The 21,958-nt window shown below is 46.8% G+C and overlaps 1 protein-coding gene across 1 annotated transcript in view; it reads left to right on the top strand.

Moving 5' to 3' along the window:
• Positions 1 to 21,958, top strand: part of DNAH8 (dynein axonemal heavy chain 8) — an 8,835,797-nt gene that overhangs the window by 1,335,277 nt on the left and 7,478,562 nt on the right. The window contains exon 10 of the mRNA XM_069608756.1: positions 7,416 to 7,523. Coding sequence (XP_069464857.1) covers positions 7,416 to 7,523 — 108 coding nt within the window. The remainder of the gene's footprint in view (positions 1 to 7,415; positions 7,524 to 21,958) is intronic.

The raw sequence follows: 21,958 nt of genomic DNA, 5'->3' as shown, positions 1-21,958 counted from the left end.
CCAGCAGTAAATAAAAAACTGTCTACAAAGTACAGGGTATCTTCTACAGACCCGGAGTTTTTGTCTAAACACCCATCCCCAGAAAGTCTGGTGGTACAGGCAGCATCCTCTACCGATGTCAAGACGCCTTATCCTACCATCCCACAGGACAGGGACGATAAAAAATATGATGCTATGGCAAAGAAAGTCTTTTCAGCATGTAGCATGGCGTTAAAATCTGTTAATGCTACGTGCACCCTTGCTAGGTTCAGCCATACACTTTGGGAGTGTGCTTCTACAGCGGCTGACTGCATCCCGGAGGGAGAAGAAAGGGATGCGTTCCTGAATATTATACAGCACGGTAAAGACGCTATGTGCGAATCCCTCCAGACAGGCATTGATTCGGCTGACAGTATCAGCAGAGCAATGGCGGCAAGTACATCAACCAGGAGATTCGCTTGGTTGAGAAAGTCTAGTTTTGACCCAGATGTGCAAGCCAGGCTCTTGAACATGCCATTCGATGGCTCTTCTTTGTTCGGGAAAAAGGCGGATGACAGTTTAGAGAAACTGCAAACTTCAAAAACAGCAGCAAAATCCATAGGAGCTGCAATCCGTCAGACTCCTTTTCGTCCCACAGGAACCTCTGCGAGGGGCAAGTCCTTTCGCTTCTACTCCGCATTCGGAAGAGGTAGAGGACGAACGGCTCAAAGGGGACAAAGAAGATCTACCCGAGGTGGACGGGGTAGATATTTAAAAGCCGCAGCAACAGCAGGTGCCTCTTTACCATCGGCATCTGCATCAGCCGCCCCAAAACCACTCTGAGGACTTCCCTCACAGGACACCTGTAGGAGGCAGGTTGACTCAACATCTGGCGGTATGGCAGGCTATCACGTCAGATGCTTGGGCATTGGAAACAGTTGCCCAAGGTTACTGCCTGCCTTTCCTACGTATACCTCAGAGTCATCCACCGGGGATCAGCTCTCAGAAAGCTCCAGATCCGCTCCTCTTGCAGGAAATTTTGGACCTGCTAGAGAAAGGTGCCATAGAACCGGTACCTGTAGCGGAGAGGAAAAAGGGCTGGTACTCCCCTTACTTTCTCATTCCAAAGAAAGACGGAGGACTGAGACCCATCTTGGACTTGCGAGAATTGAACAAATTCCTCAGAAAAGACAAATTCAAGATGGTCACTCTTTCTCAGATCCTCCAGGCCCTTCAGTTCCAGGACTGGTTGGTATCTCTGGACCTTCAGGACGCTTATTTCCATGTGCCTATCCATCTCATGCACAGGAAATACCTGAGGTTCGCAATTGCCAACTTTCACTATCAATTTCGAGTGCTGCCATTTGGGCTGACCTCCGCCCCGAGGGTCTTCACCAAGTTAATGTCGGTAGTGGCTGCAAGTCTAAGGAGGGAAGGGATTCACGTCTACTCCTACCTGGACGATTGGTTGATCAGGGCTGTTTCTTCGGAACAAGCTCAGATCCAGCTAAATCACGTGTGCCACTCCCTTCACAGACTGGGCTTCTCCCTCAATTTAAAGAAGTCACAAATGATACCATCCCAGAGACTCCAGTTCATAGGAGCGATCCTGGACACTTCCCTGGGAAAAGCCTCGCCACCAGAGGTGAGGGCTCAAGATATTCTACAGATGGTTGCCGAGTTCCAACATGCCCTCGTCTCCCAGCCTTCGACTTTTTGAGGTTGCTAGGCCTCATGGCATCCTGCATTTTCCTAGTGCCAGAGGCTCGCCTGAGAATGAGATCCCTCCAGTGGGCACTGAGGACTCAGTGGTCACAATTCTCAGGGAGAATGACAGATCTTCTTCAGGTTCCCGGCAGGGTGGCTCGAGACCTTCAGTGGTGGGCCTGTCAGGAGAACATTCTGAAAGGAGAACAGTTTTGGCATCCCTGGCCGGAGATAACAGTAGTCACGGATGCCTCACTCACGGGGTGGGGAGCCCACGCCAACGACTTGACTATTAGCGGTCGTTGGTCTCCATCGGAGTGCAGACTACATATCAACCTGTTAGAGCTGAGAGCCATCAGACTTGCGCTGAAGGCGTTCCTGCCAGCTGTACAAAGGAAGAACGTCCTGATAATGACGGACAACACGGTGGCCATGCATTACCTCAACAAAAGAGGAGGCGTAGGATCACTACCCCTGTGCAGAGAGGCGATGCAGCTCTGGTTTTGGGCAATCCAAGAAGGAATCTCTCTATCGGCAGTTCACCTTGCCGGAGAGAAGAACTTGACAGCGGACGCTCTGAGCAGGCAGAACACAGTGTCCCACGAGTGGGAGCTAGCTCAGGAAGTCCTTCAAGAGATCTTCGCCCTTTGGGGAACCCCTCAGGTAGATCTGTTCGCCACCAGCCTAAACAGGAAATGCGACCTGTTCTGCTCAAGGGAATTTCCCCCGAGAGGAGCTCTGGGAGACGCGTTCATAGTGGACTGGGAGTTTCTGCTTCTGTACGCGTTCCCACCGGTCCCTGTCATTCCTCAAATGATCAGGAGGTTGAGAAGATTCCGGAGAACCATGATCCTAATTGCCCCGGATTGGGCCAGGAGAACGTGGTACCCGGACCTTCTAGACTTGTCCATCTGCCCTCCAATTCGACTTCCACTCAGAGAAAACCTACTCTCACAGAAGGGAGGTCAGGTTCTCCATCCAGACATCAAAACCCTCAACCTTCACGCTTGGCTTCTGAAAGGCTGAGGTACAAGGATTGGGACCTCCCTGATGATGTTATGGAGGTGTTGCTTTCGGCAAGGAGGCCAACAACAAAGTCTTTATACCGCTGCCGTTGGAACAGATTTTGCAGCTGGTGTAGAGAACAGAATATCGACCCTTTTTCATGTGGTACACCAATTGTTTTGTCCTTCCTACTATATTTGGCAAATTCAGGCATTCAAGTTGGCACCATTAAGGGCTATCTCGCAGCGCTATCCATCTTTAAGCGTACTGCGGAAGAACCATCCTATTTCAAATTACCCTTGGTAATACAGTTTCTAAAGGGGTTAACCAATGTTTATCCCCCAAGAACATTCCAAGTTCCCCTATGGGATTTAAACTTAGTACTAACTTTCCTGATGGGCACACCTTTCGAACCTCTCCATTCTTGTTCGTTAAGATTCCTTACCCTTAAAACTGTTTTATTAATAGCACTTACATCTGCTAGAAGGGTGAGCGAATTACAAGCTCTTTCTTGTAAACCCCCTCACACAATATTTCACAAAGACAAAGTTGTACTGCAAGTGAAGCCTAATTTCCTCCCAAAGGTGGTTTCTGAATGCCATATCACTCAGAAGATTACTCTACCATCTTTCTATCCTCCTCCTCACCCGGGGAAAGAGGAAGAGAGGTTACACAGGCTAGACCCTAGGAGGGCTTTAAGTTTTTACATCAGTAGACTAGCCAGGATAAGACAGGCAGACCAGCTGTTTGTAGGTTACGCAGGTCACAAGCTGGGGTTACCAATAACTAAGCAGACCATTTCCAGATGGATCATTCTAGCCATTCTGGAATGTTATAAACTGGCAGGGAAAGAGCCCCCTCAAAACCTTAGGGCTCATTCGACCAGAGGTATTGCAGCTTCATCGGCCCTCAAAAGAGGTGTGCCGGTTAAAGACATCTGTGCGGCCGCTACATGGTCGTCTGTCCATACCTTTACACGTTTTTACAATTTGGACTCCTCCTCCAGTCAAGAGACTAGGTTTGGAAGGGCTGTACTGCATTCTATTCATCAATAGAAGACAGCGTGAAGTCAGTACTCCCTCCTCCGATAATAGAATACTGCTATGGGAGCCTATCTAAGATGAGGAATACGTCGGAGGACACAATCCCTTCGAAGAACAAGTTACTTCTTACCTTGTAACGTTCTTTCGACGGGATGTTCCTCCGACGTATTCCTCATCGACCCTCCCATCCATCCCCGCAGTTCTACTTCCCTTGTTGTTGCAGCTTACGCTCCTTCAGGGTGATTAGTTAGTCCAGAAAGTATTATTGTGGGCTACAAAACGGAACTGAGCAACGGACGCTGCGCGTGGCCTTTATAGGCAGGATGACGTCGACGTCGATACGGCGGCTGTCGAGGGACATCGACTCGGAGGACGTCGACGCGCAGCGCCCTCTAGAGAAAAAATTTTCCGAGGCCAGCAGAGCTGGAAGGACATATCTAAGATGAGGAATACGTCGGAGGAACATCCTGTCGAAAGAACGTTACAAGGTAAGAAGTAACTTGTTCTTCTCCAGCATTGTTATCTTTCATAGATTCACATGCGCCTGCCTTCCTTCCCCTGGGGAGAGGCTGCTCTTTCTCCAATCAGTCATCAGTTACTAGCCTTCATGGTTCAAAATCTGAAGATGGCTGACTGGGGTGGAGCCTGGGCTCTGCCACCTCATTGGTTGGGGCCTAAAAGTACCAAATGAGTTATAGGGATCCACAAGTGAAGGGCTACACAGGCCCTATAGGGCTCTATGGGTGTACCTTTTTTCCCAAAGGAAAAAGCGTTTATATTATTGTTATTATCTAAATTACTGAGGATTCCCGACCTGATTACAGGAAATATTCAAGCATGTGAATCTATGAAATATACCGCTGTAGAAATACAGTTACAGGCAAGTAACTAACACTTCTTTTCCACCATGACCTTTTAGCACAACCACAGTACTTTAAATCATCTTCTTCCTGGTATACTCGCCTGCCAGCACTAACTACAAGTTTTCCTTTTCCTGGTTTACTTGCATGCCAGGATAAACCTCCTACTACTACAGTTTGTACTCTGTTGTAAAGCTTGTTACAAACTCTCCACACTTGAATGGGGAGATTTGAACCAACAACTGCTTCTGATCAGTCTTTTGATTTCTAACACAGTTGGCTTTCATCTTCTTCCAAATGGATATTTCACAAAAGGATAATGATTCTCTTGTTGGTCTTTTTAATTAGGCAATGCAGGTTACAATTCTCTCCCCCTTGACCCCTTTTGCAAGGAGGGCTTTGCTCCTCCAGTCTTTGATTTCTATCTGTGCAACCTTTTGTCTGCTGGCAATACGGGTTATAATTCTCTCCCCTTCGAAATCCTTTACTAGGAGAGTTGCACCCTGTTTGTGTGCATTTCACTTTTCTTTGGCTTTGGCAATATGGGTTCCAATGTTCCCCTATCTCGAATCCCTTGTTAGGATTGTTGCGTCTAGTTTGCCTTCATTCAATTGTTCGGCATTCCAAATATTTTTTACTACTAGCAGTCTCCTTTGGAGCGCTCGCAGGCCACCTGCTTCATCCCGACTCACCGGTATGGCATGGCCTCCCGTCTGACTTGCCAGTATTGCTGCTTCACTGTTTGGGAGCTCCTCTGCGTCTGGCAGCTCCTGTCTGTCTGTTGCCACTCGTGCTGACCTTCAATGGAGCTTTCGCAGCTACGTGCACTCTCCAGTGAGAATCCAATACCGGAGCAGTACACAGTGTGTAGAGAGCTTCTCTCTCTCATGGCATGGCTGGCTTCAATACCACTTCATTCTGCATGTCCTCTGCATAACCAAGGAGTCCCGACCTCTGCTACGTCTTCTACACAGCGTCCTGCTGCCACCACAACAGCAACTTCAGCTTTTGCTTCTCCCTGCTGCTTCTTCCTCGCCCGCACCTGAAAGGCCTTTAAATATTTAATGGTCCTGCTCAAGTTTTGGTCATTACAACAACTAGACTGTTTACAGCAGTTTACTACCTCTATGCCCCTCTTCTTCATCGCAGTACGAGCATTATGGAACTTGAAGTCCTTAATGTTCTTGTTTATTTTTAGATCAAAATTATCATTTTCACAATAAGCTAGTAAGACTGTAGGATCATTAGGGACATTGTCTAGATGGGTCTCCGACTCTCCCTGACCTGAGTCCCCTCCCATGGGATCCTCCCGCATAATACCACCCCCAGGGCCAGGATCAGGTAGTGGCTGCCTTTCCCTGGCCACATGAGAAGAAGTCCAGGTCAGGGATTTTGGAATGATCACCTCAGAATCATCACACTGGTTACCTGAAACGCTGTTCTTCTGATGTTGTGACTCTTCCTTTGGCTAAATGGATTACACAGATTAAGGGATTTTCATCATTCAGCCCATTACTGGTATTCCACAAGGACACCCTTCCTTTTTACCGAAAGAAGTTTCATCTTTCATTCAGGAGGTTTCACTTCCTACTTTTTTTCCATCGCCAACTAAAGTGACTGGCATAGTTTTGCAATGCATAGACGTTAGGCGAGCTTATAAATTGTAGCTGGCTCGCACTTAAGTATTCGCAAGTCTGAGGCCCTCCTTTTGGCATCTGGTGATTTTTGTCATTGCTAGCAGGCTGCTAAGGCATCGCTAAGCGAATGATCACAGCCAATTTGGAGGCTTATAAGGAAAGAAACCGGAACCTTCCCATGGGCTACTCGTCCACTCATTGATAGCGCAGGTCATGGTGGGAGCAGGTACTGTGGGGGGTGATAAGCAAAGCAGCCACTTGGTCTGCCCCTTTCACCTTCTGCAGGCATTACTATATGAATGCTAGACCTATGTCTGATGCAGGATATAGCCCGACAGTGTTGAGAAATCTTTACTCCTAAGGTAGATCAGGTAAGGTATTTCAGGTTCCTCCTACCGTTGGGAGGTGGTAAATGGGTTTGCCCGTACAGTATGGATGAAAGAGGACTGGTTGTAGGATTAAGAAAAAGTTACAATTGTGACTCCCCTTTCCACCATATAACAGTCAAATATCAAAATGCATACAGTTCATTATTAAAATCTCACCATCCTTGTCTTCATGCTTAATTGTTATAGAATAATCTGCTCGGAAAATCTCATTCGCCTTTCTCTCAGATTGACAAATGTGCAGTTCAAATTAGAACATGACAGTGTGTATTGGGGTGCTGAGAAAAGGAAATCGAGGTGATCCTAGATTACAGTATGGGTTATGAAGCAAGTGCAAATGATATGTGGGTCCGTCTGTTGATTTTTTTTGTTGGTAGTATACATTTTCCAATTACATTTTGACGCTCTGTTTCTAATAGGAATAGTTTCAGAAGTGAATTCATATCAGATACTGCAGGTTTTGAATTTAACATAAAAACGTGCTGGGTTCAGAAATCAACCCAGTCGGATTGTTTCAGGAGCCGTGACTCTAGCCAAGCTTTTGTTTTATGACTTATTGCAAACCTTTTATTTCGAGATTGTTAATCATAGAATTTCCAAGACGCATGGTAGAAGTATTAGTAGCAATATGGTGCTGCATGTAAATAGGCAATACTGCTTTTCTTAGAAAATGTAATATATTTTGCAATAAAAGCCTAGCGTGCACTGTTTCTAATAACTTGAAACAAAAAAACCGAGGGAGAATGAAAGCGAGTGAAATTTCATGATTACAATCTGAAAGAGTTTTAATAATGTGTTAACATATTGTAATTTTTTTAGGCTGCCATGGCACAAAGCATACCAAATTTGATAAATGCCATTAGAATGATACACAGCGTTTCAAGATATTATAACACTTCTGAGAGAATGACATCATTGTTTATAAAGGTAGGTTTTTATAACAAAATATATTTTATATGTGAAAGCTTGCCTCTAGCAAGCAAAGTATATAACATGTTAGGATTCCTTCTTCGTTAACCATATTCAAATGTGAACTCAAAACACACCTTTCCAGGAAACTGCACGCAACCAAATTACTATTTAGAATGCAATACATTGTGTGTAAGGCATTGACGTTTAAATTTGAGGAAATCAGGAGCTAGCTGAGAAAGTTAAGAGATGGTTACTATTTGCTCTCCAATTGAACCCATGGTATTGTTTACCATTCAACATATTTTATTTCCTTCTGGTTGTGTCTACATACTGGGCCTCATTAGGAGGCACGGCTGCCGGCAGTATTTTATTTTTTCCGGCGCGCAGAAATGGGCAATTACCGGGTCATTACGGCCTTGCCAAACCCGGTATTTGCCCATTCCTGGGCGCCAGGAAAAAATTCTTCCCCATTCCCATTTGAGCCCAATTGGGCTCAAATGGGAATGGGGAAGCCGGATGCTGTGCTCGCGGGTGCCACTCTGCCCGCAATGTCAGAACTGGCGAGCAGAAAGGCACCCACGAGCACAACTCGTAGTTTTCCAGTCCGGGAACTATGGTACCGGCAAGCTTACCGGTACCGTAGTTCCCGGACCGGAAAACTTGAGGTAAGGCCCACTGTGTTGGATCTTTACTCCATTTCCGAAAACTTTCCAAAGTGGACTGTAGGTTATGTATCACTCTTTATTATATTTGTTAGTATCGCTTGCATATTGAGAAATTGAGAGATAACAGCTATGGTCCAGCACTCATGTATTCCAAGTTATTAATAAGAATCCTTTTTGTGCCTCTGTTGTTTACCTTTTACTTTTTTCTCTGTCATCCTTCCTCTCCCTCCTTCCCAACTGGTCGGGAACGCCTGCATCGTTCACTTTAAGAGTTTTAGAAGGGGAAGGGCCTACGTCACGTGTGCGTCCCTCCGCACGCTAGGCCCACACCTTACGCTCACGTCACCAACAGTCCACACCCAGTTCCTGTTTTTCCGCCTACTTGGCAGGTTGTAATGGTTTGCTGCGCTGCGGCTCACTTTTTCGGGGCGTTCCTTTGGCTGTCCATCCCTTTTTTCCTAGTGATTTGTTCTTTATTTTAGTTTTTCAATTTGTGGTGCCTCCCTCTACGCATGCCGTATGTGACAGGCTTCAAGCAGTGCACCCGTTGCCGGAAGCATTTTTCAGTGCCTGATCCCCACCACGCCTGCGTCCGCTGCTGGGTATACATCACCCGGTGAGTACCTGCAAACTTTGCTGTGGAATTCACCAGAGGCCTCTGCGGATTCGTCTTCCCTCCATTTCCGAGCTGGGACTGATACCAAAGGTGACCGAGGACTTTGTTTAAAACAGGACGGAGGCCAATATCGGTAAGCGGGGGACTAAACCTTCAGGTGAGGTACAAGTTTCGGCACCAGCTGTCAGTACCCAAGGGAAGACTGCACCCTCCATTCTGGAGTCTTCACAGGACCGTTCCGGGGGAAATCCCCAGCCTATTAACCTGAACGTACCTCTGGGTGGGAAAGCACTGATACCTCGAGGTGGGAAAGTGTTAGTACCTCATGGTGGGAAATGGTCAGAGAATACCCACCCGGTACCGGATGAGTTATTTACTCCGGACAAAATAACAACAGTACTGACAAATCCCTCTATTGCCTCAGTGCACAGAACAGGCAAGGGTACGTGCAAAGAGGCTCGCGCCTGCGGGGTTGATTCAGTCCATTCCGATTCCCCTGTACCGGACAAAGCCAATTTGGCTTCTGCACACAAAACTTCTGGTACTTCAATACCGAAAGAAAAAGTTTTACCCTCAACTACTGCAGATGAGCTTGCAAGCTCCTCGGTACTGAGGAAATCTCATAAGTCCTCTCATAAGAGGCATAAGCACTCTCATTCAAGATCTAATCCGGTACAAAATTCTCCACAAAAACACAAACGGAAGAAATCTCCCGTGGCTTCTGTCTCGGGCTCAGTACCGGAGACCCAGAAAGACAATTCAACTTTTATTTCTGACTCTGAAAACTTTGCCACTTCCACATTTTTTACAATTACACCAGAATAATTGTTCAGCACTCCTGTGAGAGCTCACACTCCTCATATTTTGCCTCAATGTTCTCCTCAGTCTCAGGACAATTTGGGTCAAACTACTCTGGTGCCATCACAACCTACACCCCAACTGGTTCTAACCAACATTCAGGTGCCTAGACCGATGGTGTTGAAAATTTACACAACCACTTAATAGGGCTGACTCTTCTACTTCGGCTATCAGATTGGAAGAACCTCTACCTAGCCCTTCCCAAATGGCAAACAACATCACTAACACTGTGCTGGAAACAAGGCTTTCTGACCCCTTCCTCGAAGTCTTGGCTCAACACATCATGGAGAAATCGTCACCAGTACTACCTCAGGGATCGGTTCCAGTCGACCTCACTCCTGACCCTTTACCGGCACCAGTGGACAATGTGGACCCTGCTCCTACACCCAAAAAACAGAAAATGTCAAAGTACACTGACTCAAATTCAAAGGACAACACCACTCATTCACCTTCCAAGGTGTTCCATGACATTGTCACTATAGCCATGCAGGCTCTTGAAATCCTCAAACGATAAGCCTGAAACGGCTGGTGTTTTTGCAAAACTGCAATCACAGCAGTCTAAGGTTCTACTGCCCATTGAATTGTCCGTTATGGAGTAAGCTCTAGCTCGTTGGGGATAACCTCATTCCGATCCCCACATCTACAAGGCCCTAGATAATAAATACAAGGTGCCCAAGGACAAACCCTTCACACTCATGGGAAATATTCCAGCTCAATCAGCAGTAGTCTCTTCACTGGACCCTTCTATTCTATCCAAGTTCCGCCCCATTTCTCTTTTGCCTTTTTCTCACAAAGCTTTTGCAGTCTTTGGTGTCACCTCTACTCTCTACGTTCCTTGACTCTTCTTATCTACTTTACCCTGCCTAGTCAGGCTTTAGGCCTGGCAGGGGCACAGAAAGTGTCCAGGTCTCTGTCCAAGATGACATGGCCAGGATGGTAGGCGCAAGCGGGGTGGTCGCCCTGATTTATTAGATCTATCTGCAGCGTTTGACACCGTGGTCCACCCCACCCTGTTGTCCCGCCTGGCTCAGATTGGTATATCTGGGCAAGTGCTGACCTGGTTCTCCTCGTTCCTGGCCGACCAAACCCAGGCTCTTTCTTTTCCTCCCTTTTTGTCTGGTCCCTGCCACCTCAGCTGCGGGATGCCGCAAGGCTTTAATATTTACTTCTGGTCACATGTGTGTTTTGTGCGCTCCTTCAGCGTCAGGTGCTACTCTTATGCCGACGACACCCAGATCCTGATCCGTTTAGACCTTGATCAGGCTGTGGTGTCGTCATGCCTCCAGCGGTGCCTGGCGGCTTTGGGGGACTGGATGAACTACAATTGGCTAAAGTTGAATGGAGACCATACAGCGGTATTGGTGGTAGGCTCCCCCCATGATCCTTCACTCTGGGTGTCCTCTTTCTGGCCCTCTTCTCTTGGCCCTCTTCCTGCTCCTGTGGTGAAGGTGAAAAACGTGGTGTGGTTCTGTCGGCGTCCTTGTCAATGGATGCCCAAGTAGCGACGGTCTACCAAACTGTTAATTTCCAGCTCCTAATATTGAAAAAAGTGCTCTATATGATACCGGCCCCTCTTCGTCAACCGGGGGTCGCAGCTATGGTGCTGAGCCGGCTGGACTACTGCAATTCCCTCTGTTTGGTGCAGCCGAGGGGGTTAGTCCAACAGCTCCAACGCTTGCAAAATATTGCAGCACGTGTCGCTACATGGTTGCCCTACGGGCCCAGATCTCTCCGGTCTTACTGGGCCTGCACTGGCTTCCGGTGGCCCAGCGCATTGGATTTAAGGCACTCTGCATAGTTCATAGGACACTGCATAATCAGGGAGTGCAATATCTCCGCATGAAGTTCACCCGCAATTTCTCCAAGCGCTGTTTTTTGATCCGCCTTGGCTGATCTGCTTTCCTTCCGTCACGCTCGAATTGGGGGTCGAGCCTTTTCCATAGCTGCAGCACAGCTATGGAACGAGCTCCCGCTTGCTATAAAACAATTGTCTAATCATTGGGCCTTCAGAAAGGCTGTAAAAACATATCTGTTTTAGTTGACTGGGTGACCGTGCACATTAGAAATTCCCATAACATAGCATCTCTGCTGCCCTTGGCACAAAGGGTAAAGGCCCTTCTCCATCTATCTCCAGTTTCAGTGCTTGACAAAAATGCAAAAGTATGGGAGACCTAGGGTAAGACGTATTACACCAGCTCTACCTTACAGTTTAGGCAGGTTAACACTGCTACAGTTATGGAGGGATTTAATATCCTTAACTCTGAGAATCTGGAGCGCTTCACCGACATGCTAACTCAGGAAGCCACAGACGAGTTCTCTTTCTGGATCTCTGAAGCCAGAGAAGCTGCTATGCAACAGCTTCAAGTCTTTAAAGACCTAATTGACGAAATTGCTAGGGCAGTTACTAGTGCAGTTTCTATGCCTCTTCCCTTAACCAGGATATCCAGGAAACAATGCTTGACCGTCCATTCAATGGCAAAATGTTGTTTGACACATCTACAGATAAGGTCCAACAGAAATGTAAGGCCAGTGTCACAGCAGCTAAAACTCTCAGCTCCATCTCGGTGAAACAACCATATCAGCAAAACTTCATGGCATTTAAACCACGTACACAAGGCAACAGTGGTTCTTACACTTCTGCTAAATCGTACTACTCTTCCAAAAAGAGACGGTATAGACCTAAGAATATATCGGCCCCTCCCTCTGCCTCTAATTCTGCTCAGGAGCAAAAGAAGTCTATTTGACTCCCCCCGGCATATACTTACTTTCCACTCCAACCATCATCCAGGAGCATACATCCCTGGTAGCAGGAAGGCTTTCCAACTTCCTTCCTTTTTGGAAAACCATTACTCAAGAAGAGTGGGTTTTAATTATTATTCAACATGGTTACCGTATTACCCTTCCAGATATTCCACCTTCTTCTCTCCAAAGCTCCATAAATCATCCCCGGAGCTCCTGGAAGAGATTCAAAAACTCCTTCTTCTAGGAGCAATAAAATTGGTACTCCAAGAGTATGTAGGTCACGGATTTTACTTGCGTTACTTCCTGATCCCAAAGAAATCAGACAGGATCCGTCCAATTCTGGACCTTTCAGACCTCAACCAATTTCTGTCTCTGGATACTTTCCATATGATAACCATTCCTCAGATTCTGGCTTCTCTACATCCAAATGATTATTTTCACATCCCCATCTACAAACACCACCATCAGTTTCTGAGATTCACGATAGGAAGGTCTCAGTAGCAGTTCACATGTCTACCCGTTTGTCTAAATTCTGCCCCCAGGGTTTTCACAAAGGACCTGAGGTAAGTGGCAGCCTACCTTCTGTTGCAGACAGTCCATCTATATACCTACCTATAGGACTGGCTTCTCAAAGCCCAGTCTCCGGAGGTATTGCTTCAGAAGTTGCAAATCAATTACCATACTCTGCTTAGCCTGGGGTTCTCCATAAATGTGATAAAATCCCAACCCAGTCCCTTGCAAAGTATCCAATTCTAAGGAGCAGTTATAGACACTACTCTGCACAAAGTCTATCCAAACTTGGAAAGAGTGGAAGCCATTCAACAAACCATTGTTTGGTTCTCCACCAACCAGTCACTAAGAGCCTGGTGGTGTCAAATGCTCTTGGGCCTCATAGCCTCTTGCCTAAACCTAGTTCCCTTTGCAAGGCTCCATATGAGAATGACCAGTGGCATCTTGCTCTCAACTGGAATCAGCTCTCGGATCCTCAGAAGAAAAAGATCAAAATCCCAGGCCAAGTTCAAAACTCTGTGCTGGTGGAACTCCCCAGAAAACCTGCTAATAGGATCTCCCTTTCAACCTCCCCCATACCAAATAGTCATAACAACAGACTCTTTGGAGTACTGTTGGGGAGCTCACTGTCAAAGCCTAACAGCTCACGGTCTTTGGTCCTCACAGGAAAGGAAGGACCACATAAATGTCCTGGAACTAAGAGCCATATTTTTCACTCTAAAATCTTTTCTTCCCTCACTTCAAGGAAAGGTGGTGAAAATTCATACAGATAATACCACTGCAATATCTTATATCAACAAGAAGGGGGGACTTGCTCCCACCCTCTGTGTCTCCTAGCAGAACAAATTTGGTATTGGGCCATTCAAAATATCATTTTTTTGTTGGTGTCCCATCTCGAGTGGAAGAAGAACGTCCTGGCGGACAAACTAAGCAGGTTACAGTCCACTACGCACAAATGGGAACTGAAACCATCATTAGCACACATGATATTTCAGAAATGGGGCCATCCATCAGTAGACCTCTTTGCCAACCGACACAACACACTTTGCCCGCAGTTTGCATCAAGGCAAGGTCAGGATCCTCAGTCTCTGGGAGATGCTCTATATCTGGATTGGTTGAATCTAACACTTTATGTCTTCCCACCTCTTCAATTAATTCAGAAAATATTGCTGACATTCAAAATGTCACACAACCTGATGATGATTCTAATAGCCCTGTTCTGACCTTCCGATGTTTGGTTTACAGATCTTCTGGAATTAGTGGGGAATTCCCCCTTAGATGTTTCAAGAGATCTTCTCATTCAACAGAAGGGGCAGGTTCTTCACCTCTCCCCTTAATTGCTCAACTCAAAGGCGTGGTTCCTAAAAAGCTAGCCTTCTCCCACTTGCATTTGTCAGAACAAAACATTGCTATTATGTCAGCCTCCAGGAAACCTTCCACTAAGAAGCAATATAAACTGGATTATGGCAATATCCTCCTCATGGGTACCTCATCCACTAACTTGTCCAAAATGCAACTGCTCCAAACCAAAGCCCTGCAGCATTCAGGCTTAAACGGTCTGACCATAACTCAGCGACTAGATGAGAAGCCAGCTTGCTCCCCATTAAAGCCTGAGTGGAATTAAAAAAAGCCCTAACCATTGCTTATCGCTGCATCTACAATGAGGCCCCGCTCTACCTCAACAATTGCATCATCCAAAGTGTTCCTTCAGGGTACTGACATCTAGTGCAAACACCTCAATGTCTACTCCCTGGTTCAAGAGTAAAAATCAGGGGTGGCAAGTTTTTGCATCTCGCACCCACACTGTGGAACACTCTACCAACCCACATTGGAAATGAACACTACATTTCAAATCTTGTCAAAATCTGGCTTTTCGGAAACTGTTTGCGCTGTGTCTACCTATCTTGTCTGATCACTGTATTTTCTCCAGCATTGGATCTTTCATGGAGTCACATGCTTAGAATACTCCCCGGCGTCAGACTGGGAACCCTCGGTACCTTTATAAAGACGTTTCCCATAGGAAAAATGTTGACACCTCTGTGTCCCATCTATGTTGTTTTGGGCCGCTTACGCATGCCCCAATAGGATGTAGCGGTATAAATGCCCGTCCCCGCGGCTCCCTTCAGATTTCAAACATCTTCCAAAGTAGTGGGATCACCTTGTGTCATCTACTATTTTACAAGGTTGTTTTTTCGTCTTTTTCCCAATGTCTGGGAAGGCTCTATTTCGTCCGTGTGCTACATGCGGATTAAAAAAAGTGGCATGGCTAAATGAAGGAGCGGGTGCGTACCCCCCCCTTGGAGGTAGACTCCACACATAGCTTGGCCTCAAGGGCTAAATCTCCGGTGGTCCCCCGCCATTCCGTATAGGCGGAACCTTCCAGGCGAAGAAGGTGCGTTTGATAGAGAAAAGTTCCTCGGAAAAACATTCTACGAGGGAAATGTCATCGAAAACAAAAACTTCGTCTTCTTCCTCCTCATCAAAAAAGGAGAGAAAAGACCTGTCAAGAACCTCCTCAGGTGATCATCATAGATCATCCTCGAGTCGAGATTCGTCGAAACACAAATCAAGTTCAAAGAAGGCGGGAGCGCCTCAGGATTCTGCGCATTCACCGTTGTCGACGGGAGTTCGTTCGTCGACGCCCTCACTACCATTGACGCAGATCGTCTCTTCAGTAGTTCTGCCTAGTGTTAGGGAGATTTCTCATACTATGTATAATTTCCCTTACCTATAGAGTCCCCCAGCAGCTTTGCTGGATTTGAAGGGTTTGTTTCTTTTTACCTGCTAAGAGTGAGACTCTTTTTCCCACTCTTAGGCATTTCTGCAATGTGTGTTCTAGGCAATTTTTGTGTTTATGCCTATGGGATTTTCTCTCCCCCATAGGAACCATCTTTATTCACATGTGTTGCACAGCAGCCTCAGTGCAGTGACACAGGGGTGTCGTAGCGACCCCCAAACATAGACTCCATACCCTGGGACCAACTACTGTCTCCCAGGGCATGTAAAGTCCCCATTGACTTTACTAGTCGATTTTTATGAACTTAACCACTACAACCCATCTTACTATGGAAGTACTGGAAGGGGTTAATAGTTTTTCACCTATGTTCATTTTCGAGGGGGTACCTTAAAGTCCCTCTCTCTAAAGTTTCTGGCTGGTGGCAGTGGTTACTACCATAAATATTTGACCGCAAATATTTCCCTATGGGATTTTTCCATTGTTCGAGGCTACCACTTTTTCTGACAGCCTCTAACATACCGCCAGTGCATTTTAAAATTAACTTTGCTCCGGTAGGTTTTATTTGCCAGAACTTTAATATAACTTCTTTCTGTGTCTTTCTCTACGATCCTAACCCAGGTCGGGTATCCTTTGTTCGTCCCTTTGGCGGGCTTCTGCCCAGAAGCCCTCCTTCCGGCACCACTGAGTCTGGGGTGGGTCCATTGTGTGGGGGGGGAGTAGAACCCCTGGACAGAGTTGCTGCAGCAACTCAGGTCGCACTCTATCCTGATAGTCTGGAGGGTCTCCTGTCAAGAAGACCACTCCACTGTCTGAGTGACAGCTAGGCTATATGAATGGGTCTCATTCTGCATAAAAGCAGGGTCCTGAGGACTGGAACAGCAAGACGTCGCCACTGGAACTATGGAACCAAAGAGGAGAGAAGCCAAAGACACCTGCAACGACTACCACCACCGGTGAAGCCCTGCTGCAGCGTCTCACCACTTTTCTCCACACGACGAGAGGAGATCTTCATCTGAAAGAGCCTTCTTCCCTTGAACTGGTGGGGCCAACCAGTTTGCCAATCGCCTTCCCGAACCTGCTGTGGTCGAATCGCCACTGCCCTGCACTTGGAGACCGGATAGCCAAGCAGCTATCGACCCGGACCTCGATTAAAAGGAGCGTACCTTTTAAACTTTGTTTGGCAGCACCGCGGCTGGTTTCATTCCTGGGTAGTGGAGTACCTCGAACCTTCCTCCACGACGAGAGCCTCTCTTCCTCTGCTGGGTCACTCGAACTGCAGGAACTACCAGGAACAACCGCCACCACAGGAGCCACTTCGTCACTTTTAAGGTACATTGTTCTGCCAGGCCTCCCTTTCTTCGCGGTAGTGCTAAAGGTGTTTTAAATCCTTTTCCTACCTGTTGAGTTGGCCGCGCCTCTCTCTTAACATTGTCTTTCGCTTTCTGCATCCACCTTTTCAACATTGTTAACCAAAGACTTGACTGCAGCTACAATAACATTTTGCTCCTGGGCCCTTGCCCTGTACCATTAACTCTAGCACAGGCCTACTGACTCTGGTCACATTTGTTAGACCTGCTTTCTCCATTCGAACTGTGTGGTGCAACCCTTTCTTATAACTACCCTTTCTTTCCCACTGCATAATCATTGTGAAATGCCATTTTGCTCAGTTTTCATTTGAAGTATTGCCTATACTGATTACTGTCTGGCTGAATGGGTTCACAAATGATGGGAAGTGTTGCTAGGGGGTATAAGAGCCTATTTCTAGATAACTTGTGTTTTCCCTCCCTTGTGAAAAATTGCTAGAGGATCCCTTGTGTGTTGTTGTCACTGTGCCGTTTTGCTCAGTTTTCACTCTGGTTCACTTGGTCTACAATTTATAGAGGGAGTGTGTATATTTTACTATTGACTTAATTTAACTTGCTTGATACCTGTGATACATGTGTTTGCTTAGAAGTGAATAAAATAAATATATATATATACTTTTTAACTACAAAGCTTCGGTCAGTGTTTCCTTGTGCCACAGTACAGTAGGCCTATTGTGTAAACCCTGAATACTGCTCATCTCCCTCTTGAGATAAGTCTGACTGCTCAGCCACAGCTACCAACGAAATCTTTGTGGTACAGACTGATACCAAAGGGGATTTATTGCTCTCACCTGTAGTCCTAATCTAGTGTAGTGCTCCCTAAGGGAACTGCACTGGATTCTGCTTAACACCGAGTCATACAACGGTGACTGTCGAGAAGTTAACCTCGTCGACGGAGGCTCCGCAGGAGGGCTGGCGGCCAGAAGTGTATGATCCGGTTTTACCAGAGACCCTGTTGCAGCAGGATGCAGCTTTTTCCATATCATCCGTGGAAGAGGACCGTGAACCAGTGGTTGGGCCTACGGAACTTGGATTGCAACGGGTCAGCTCCCTGACGCTTTCGAGTGGGACAAGTGCTCCAGTTACAGCTCCGTTACTCAATCCTTAGGCTGTTTTATCCCTGGAGGTATTGTCTACTTTACAGACTTTATTGAGGAAACTTCATGCAAAATTGCCTCAGGTTACTGCTCCGGCGGGACTACATACTACACAAGCCGACGACGAGCCAGGCCCTTCTCACCGGCCAGCTCCTATGGCGTCCACGGCCGTTCCGGTTCGTCAAGACCCTCCAGACAAGCGCTCGGAGGAAGGAGAACTACCAGAGTCCGAGTCGGATCGAGGAGAGTCTTTATCAGACATATTATTATCCACTTCTAGGGACCCAACATGGGAGTCGGAGTGGGAGATGGAAGCTCCAAGAAGTCCGGCTCAACTGTCCCCTCCGGATGACATTGGTTCCTTCCACACAATGATGGGTGTGGCATGTACCGAGTTTGGCTGGCCCAGGAGGAGGAAAAGAAAGACTGTCTCTTGTTTGATCATATGGGAAAGAGGAGGAAATCAGTCTTTTGGGTTCCCATTTTAGATCATATATGGCAAGAGGGGTTACGAACAATGCGCCATCCATTCTCAGAGCCTGCAGTTAAAGGCAGACTGGAAAAGAAATGTAAAGCTCCTGAATCTATTCCAAAATGTTTGTCTTCTAACCCTCTCCAGAATCAGTGGTATCGGCAGCTGCTGCAAGAAAGGCAAGGTCACACCATAAATGCACAACTCCTCCGGAGAGTGAGGCCAGGAGACAAGATGCCTTTGGCAAGAAGGTGTTGTCGATAGGAGCAACAACGGTCAATTCTCTAGATATTATGGCGAGATATGACAGAGAGATGTGGCATCGTTTAGCACCCATACTGCAACATCTACTGGATGAACATAGAAAATCTGCGATTTTCCTTGTTCGTGAGGGGGAAAAGACCGTCAAATCACTCAATAAACATCGCCGTAGACCTGGCAGAATCATGCTTTAAACAAATCAACAATGGGGTGGTTTTAAGGAGACAAGCCTGGCTCAAATGCACCAACTTTCGTGCAGAGGTACAATATAAAGTGCTGGATATGCCCTTTGAAGGAGAACACCTATTTGGAGAGAAGGTGGACGAGGCCTTGAAAGGCATGAAAGAAGACTCGGACACAGCACGCTCTCTTGGAGCCCTTCAGAGTAGCAGAAGTTTTCGTTCGTTTCGCCCCTTTAGAGGAGCGGCAGGAAATTCCTGATTCTCGTCATCCAGGGACCGGAACCTTCAGTAGACCGTCATATTCCTCTCAAGGCTACAGGCGGGCTACACAAACCGCTAGAAGACGTCAAGACTATCAAGCCTCAAGAAAGAGGGGAGGTTATCCATCGTCGACGAAGGACAAACCATCAAAGGACCAGCAATGACGTGTTTCAGAACGTCCTGGGAGGCAGGGTGTCTCACCGTGCTGACGAGTGGGAGAACATAGCATCAGACCGGCATTGGACACAGTGGAGTTGGGCCATTCTTTACAGTTCAAAACCAAGCCGTCGCATATTCCACCAGTGTTTTCGGCTCAGCCCCATCTGCAAATTTTAAAACAAGAAGTAGTGCTTATGCTACAAAAAGGGGCTATAGAATTGGTCCCCATATCCGAGAGAGGTCAAGGAGTTTACTCCCGATACTTTGTTGTGAAAAAACCCAACTGCAAGTGGCGTCCCATTCACGATCTTCGAGACCTCAACAAAACACTAAAAAATCTGAAGGTAAGATGCTCACACTTCAGGAAGTGATCCGGTCTATTCAGCAAGGGGATTTTCTGGCGTCTTTGGATCTCCAGGACATGTATTTTCATATTCCAATGCGTCGACGACACAGAAAGTTCTTGAGGTTTATAGTCGGACTAACCCACTATCAGTTCAAGGTGCTCCCATTCGGACTGAAGTCATCTCCCAGGACTTTCCCAAAGTGCTTAGCTCCGGTAGCAGCTTGGTTAAGAAAGCAGCGCCATCATGTTTACCCTTATCTGGACGATTGGTTGGTGAGGGGATCGTCCCCTATGAAAACGCAAGCAAGTCTAGAGGCCACCATGCAACTTCTGCGACAATTAGGATTTGCGGTCAACTTTGAAAAGTTTGCCTTAACTCCCTCAAGGAACTTGGTGTTTTTGGGTGTGGAGTTCGAGACTCAGTCAGGGTTGGTGAAACCATCTGTGGAGAGGATTCACAAGCTCAGCCTACAGGCAAAACAGTGGAAGGTCAACACCAGAGTGTCGGTGATGAGATATATGTCAGAACTGGGGGCCATGGCTTTGTGTATCCCCTTGGTAAACAACTGTCGTCTCTTCATGAGGCCAATTCAAGAACTCCTGGTGTCGTCTCTTCATGAGGCCAATTCAAGAATTCCTGGCAGACCGATGGTCCCAGAGTCAGGGACTTTGGTCAGACAAACTGATTATCAGCAACGACATTCTACGAGCACGTCGATGGTGGCAAATCTTCAAAAATCTATCGAGAGGGATGTCCCTGCAGGAGCCAGAATTTCACGTAATGATAGTGACGGATGTGTCTCTGACTGGATGGGGAGCGCATTTGGGTTCTCGTCAAGCGCAAGGTCTGTGGTCGTCAGAGGAGTCAGCCCTTCATATCAACATGCTGGAGTTGAGGGTGGTATGTTGGGCCCTGATAGCTTTTCTGCCACACGTAAAAGGATCAGTAGTGAGAATATTGACAGACAATACGACAACAATGTTTTACCTAAGAAAACAGGGAGGTACTCGCTCCAGAACTCTCTCGGCCGAAGCTCAAGAAATATGGCATTGGGCTCTAGAACAAAATATAAGTATAGTGGCCTGCCATCTTCCGGGAGTGAAAAATGTGCAAGCGGATTCTCTCAGCAGGCAAATGGATCAGCTGCACAAATGGGAATTGAACGACCAACAACTGTCGAAAGTTTTCAAAACGTGGGGGCAACCTTCCCTGGATCTCTTTGCGATGAGGGAGAACAAGAAATGTGCACAGTACACAAGCAGATGGCCGCAACCCGATTCTCTGGGGGAGGCGTTCTCCTTCCCGTGGACGGACAAGTTTGTGTACACTTTTCCCCCGTTTCCACTAATATGACGGACCCTGCAATGGATTCACAGATACCCGTGTTGGGTGATCTTAGTGGCTCCTTATTGGGCGAGACAGGCGTGGTTCTCCAACCTGCTCCAGCTATCGAAAGCGCGACCAGTGAGGTTTCAGAAGATTCCGAACCCTCTGTCTCGGGACAAGGGAACAGTGTGCTATAACGATCCGGACAGTCTCAGCCGGACAGCCTGGCTCCTGACTTCTCGGAGTTTGGTACCCTAACTATTTCGTCGGATTGCCGTCGAATTTTGCAAGCTGCTCGGGCTCCCTCCACGAATACTTCGTATGCATGTAAGTGGAGGAGATTCTGCATGTGGTCTAAGGAGATCAACCAGGTTTAGAGCCTCTGAATATCGTCCCGGAGCAGCTTCTTCCATATTTGCTGCATTTAGCAGAAAGATGTCTGTCTTTTTCATCAATAAAGGTCCATCTCGCAGCCTTTTCGAGATTCACTCATAGAAGGCATTCATCACAAACTGTTTAGTGATCAGCTGATAAAACACTTTATGAAAGGCTTATTTCGTACCTTTCCAACAATTAAAAAGTTTCCTCCGAACTGGAGTCTTAACCTAGTATTGGCAGAACTAATGAAAGCCTCCTTTGAGCCTATGGCTTCTTCGTCTTTAAAATTCTTATTGTGGAAGTTGACTTTCAGAAATACAAGCATTAGTCATTGATCCTCCATATTTTTTAAAGACAAGGTGGTGTTGGCGACCAACCCGCATTTCATACCAAAAATTCCTACTGTCTTTCATAAACTTTTGTCTATTGTACTACCCACATTCTTCGCGACCCCCTTCATCGGTCGCGGAAAAAG

Source organism: Ambystoma mexicanum, chromosome 4q, assembly GCF_040938575.1.
Source record: "Ambystoma mexicanum isolate Mex_15411 chromosome 4q, UKY_AmexF1_1, whole genome shotgun sequence".
Lineage (NCBI taxonomy): Eukaryota > Metazoa > Chordata > Amphibia > Caudata > Ambystomatidae > Ambystoma > Ambystoma mexicanum.
This window is presented reverse-complemented; position numbering and strand designations above follow the sequence as displayed.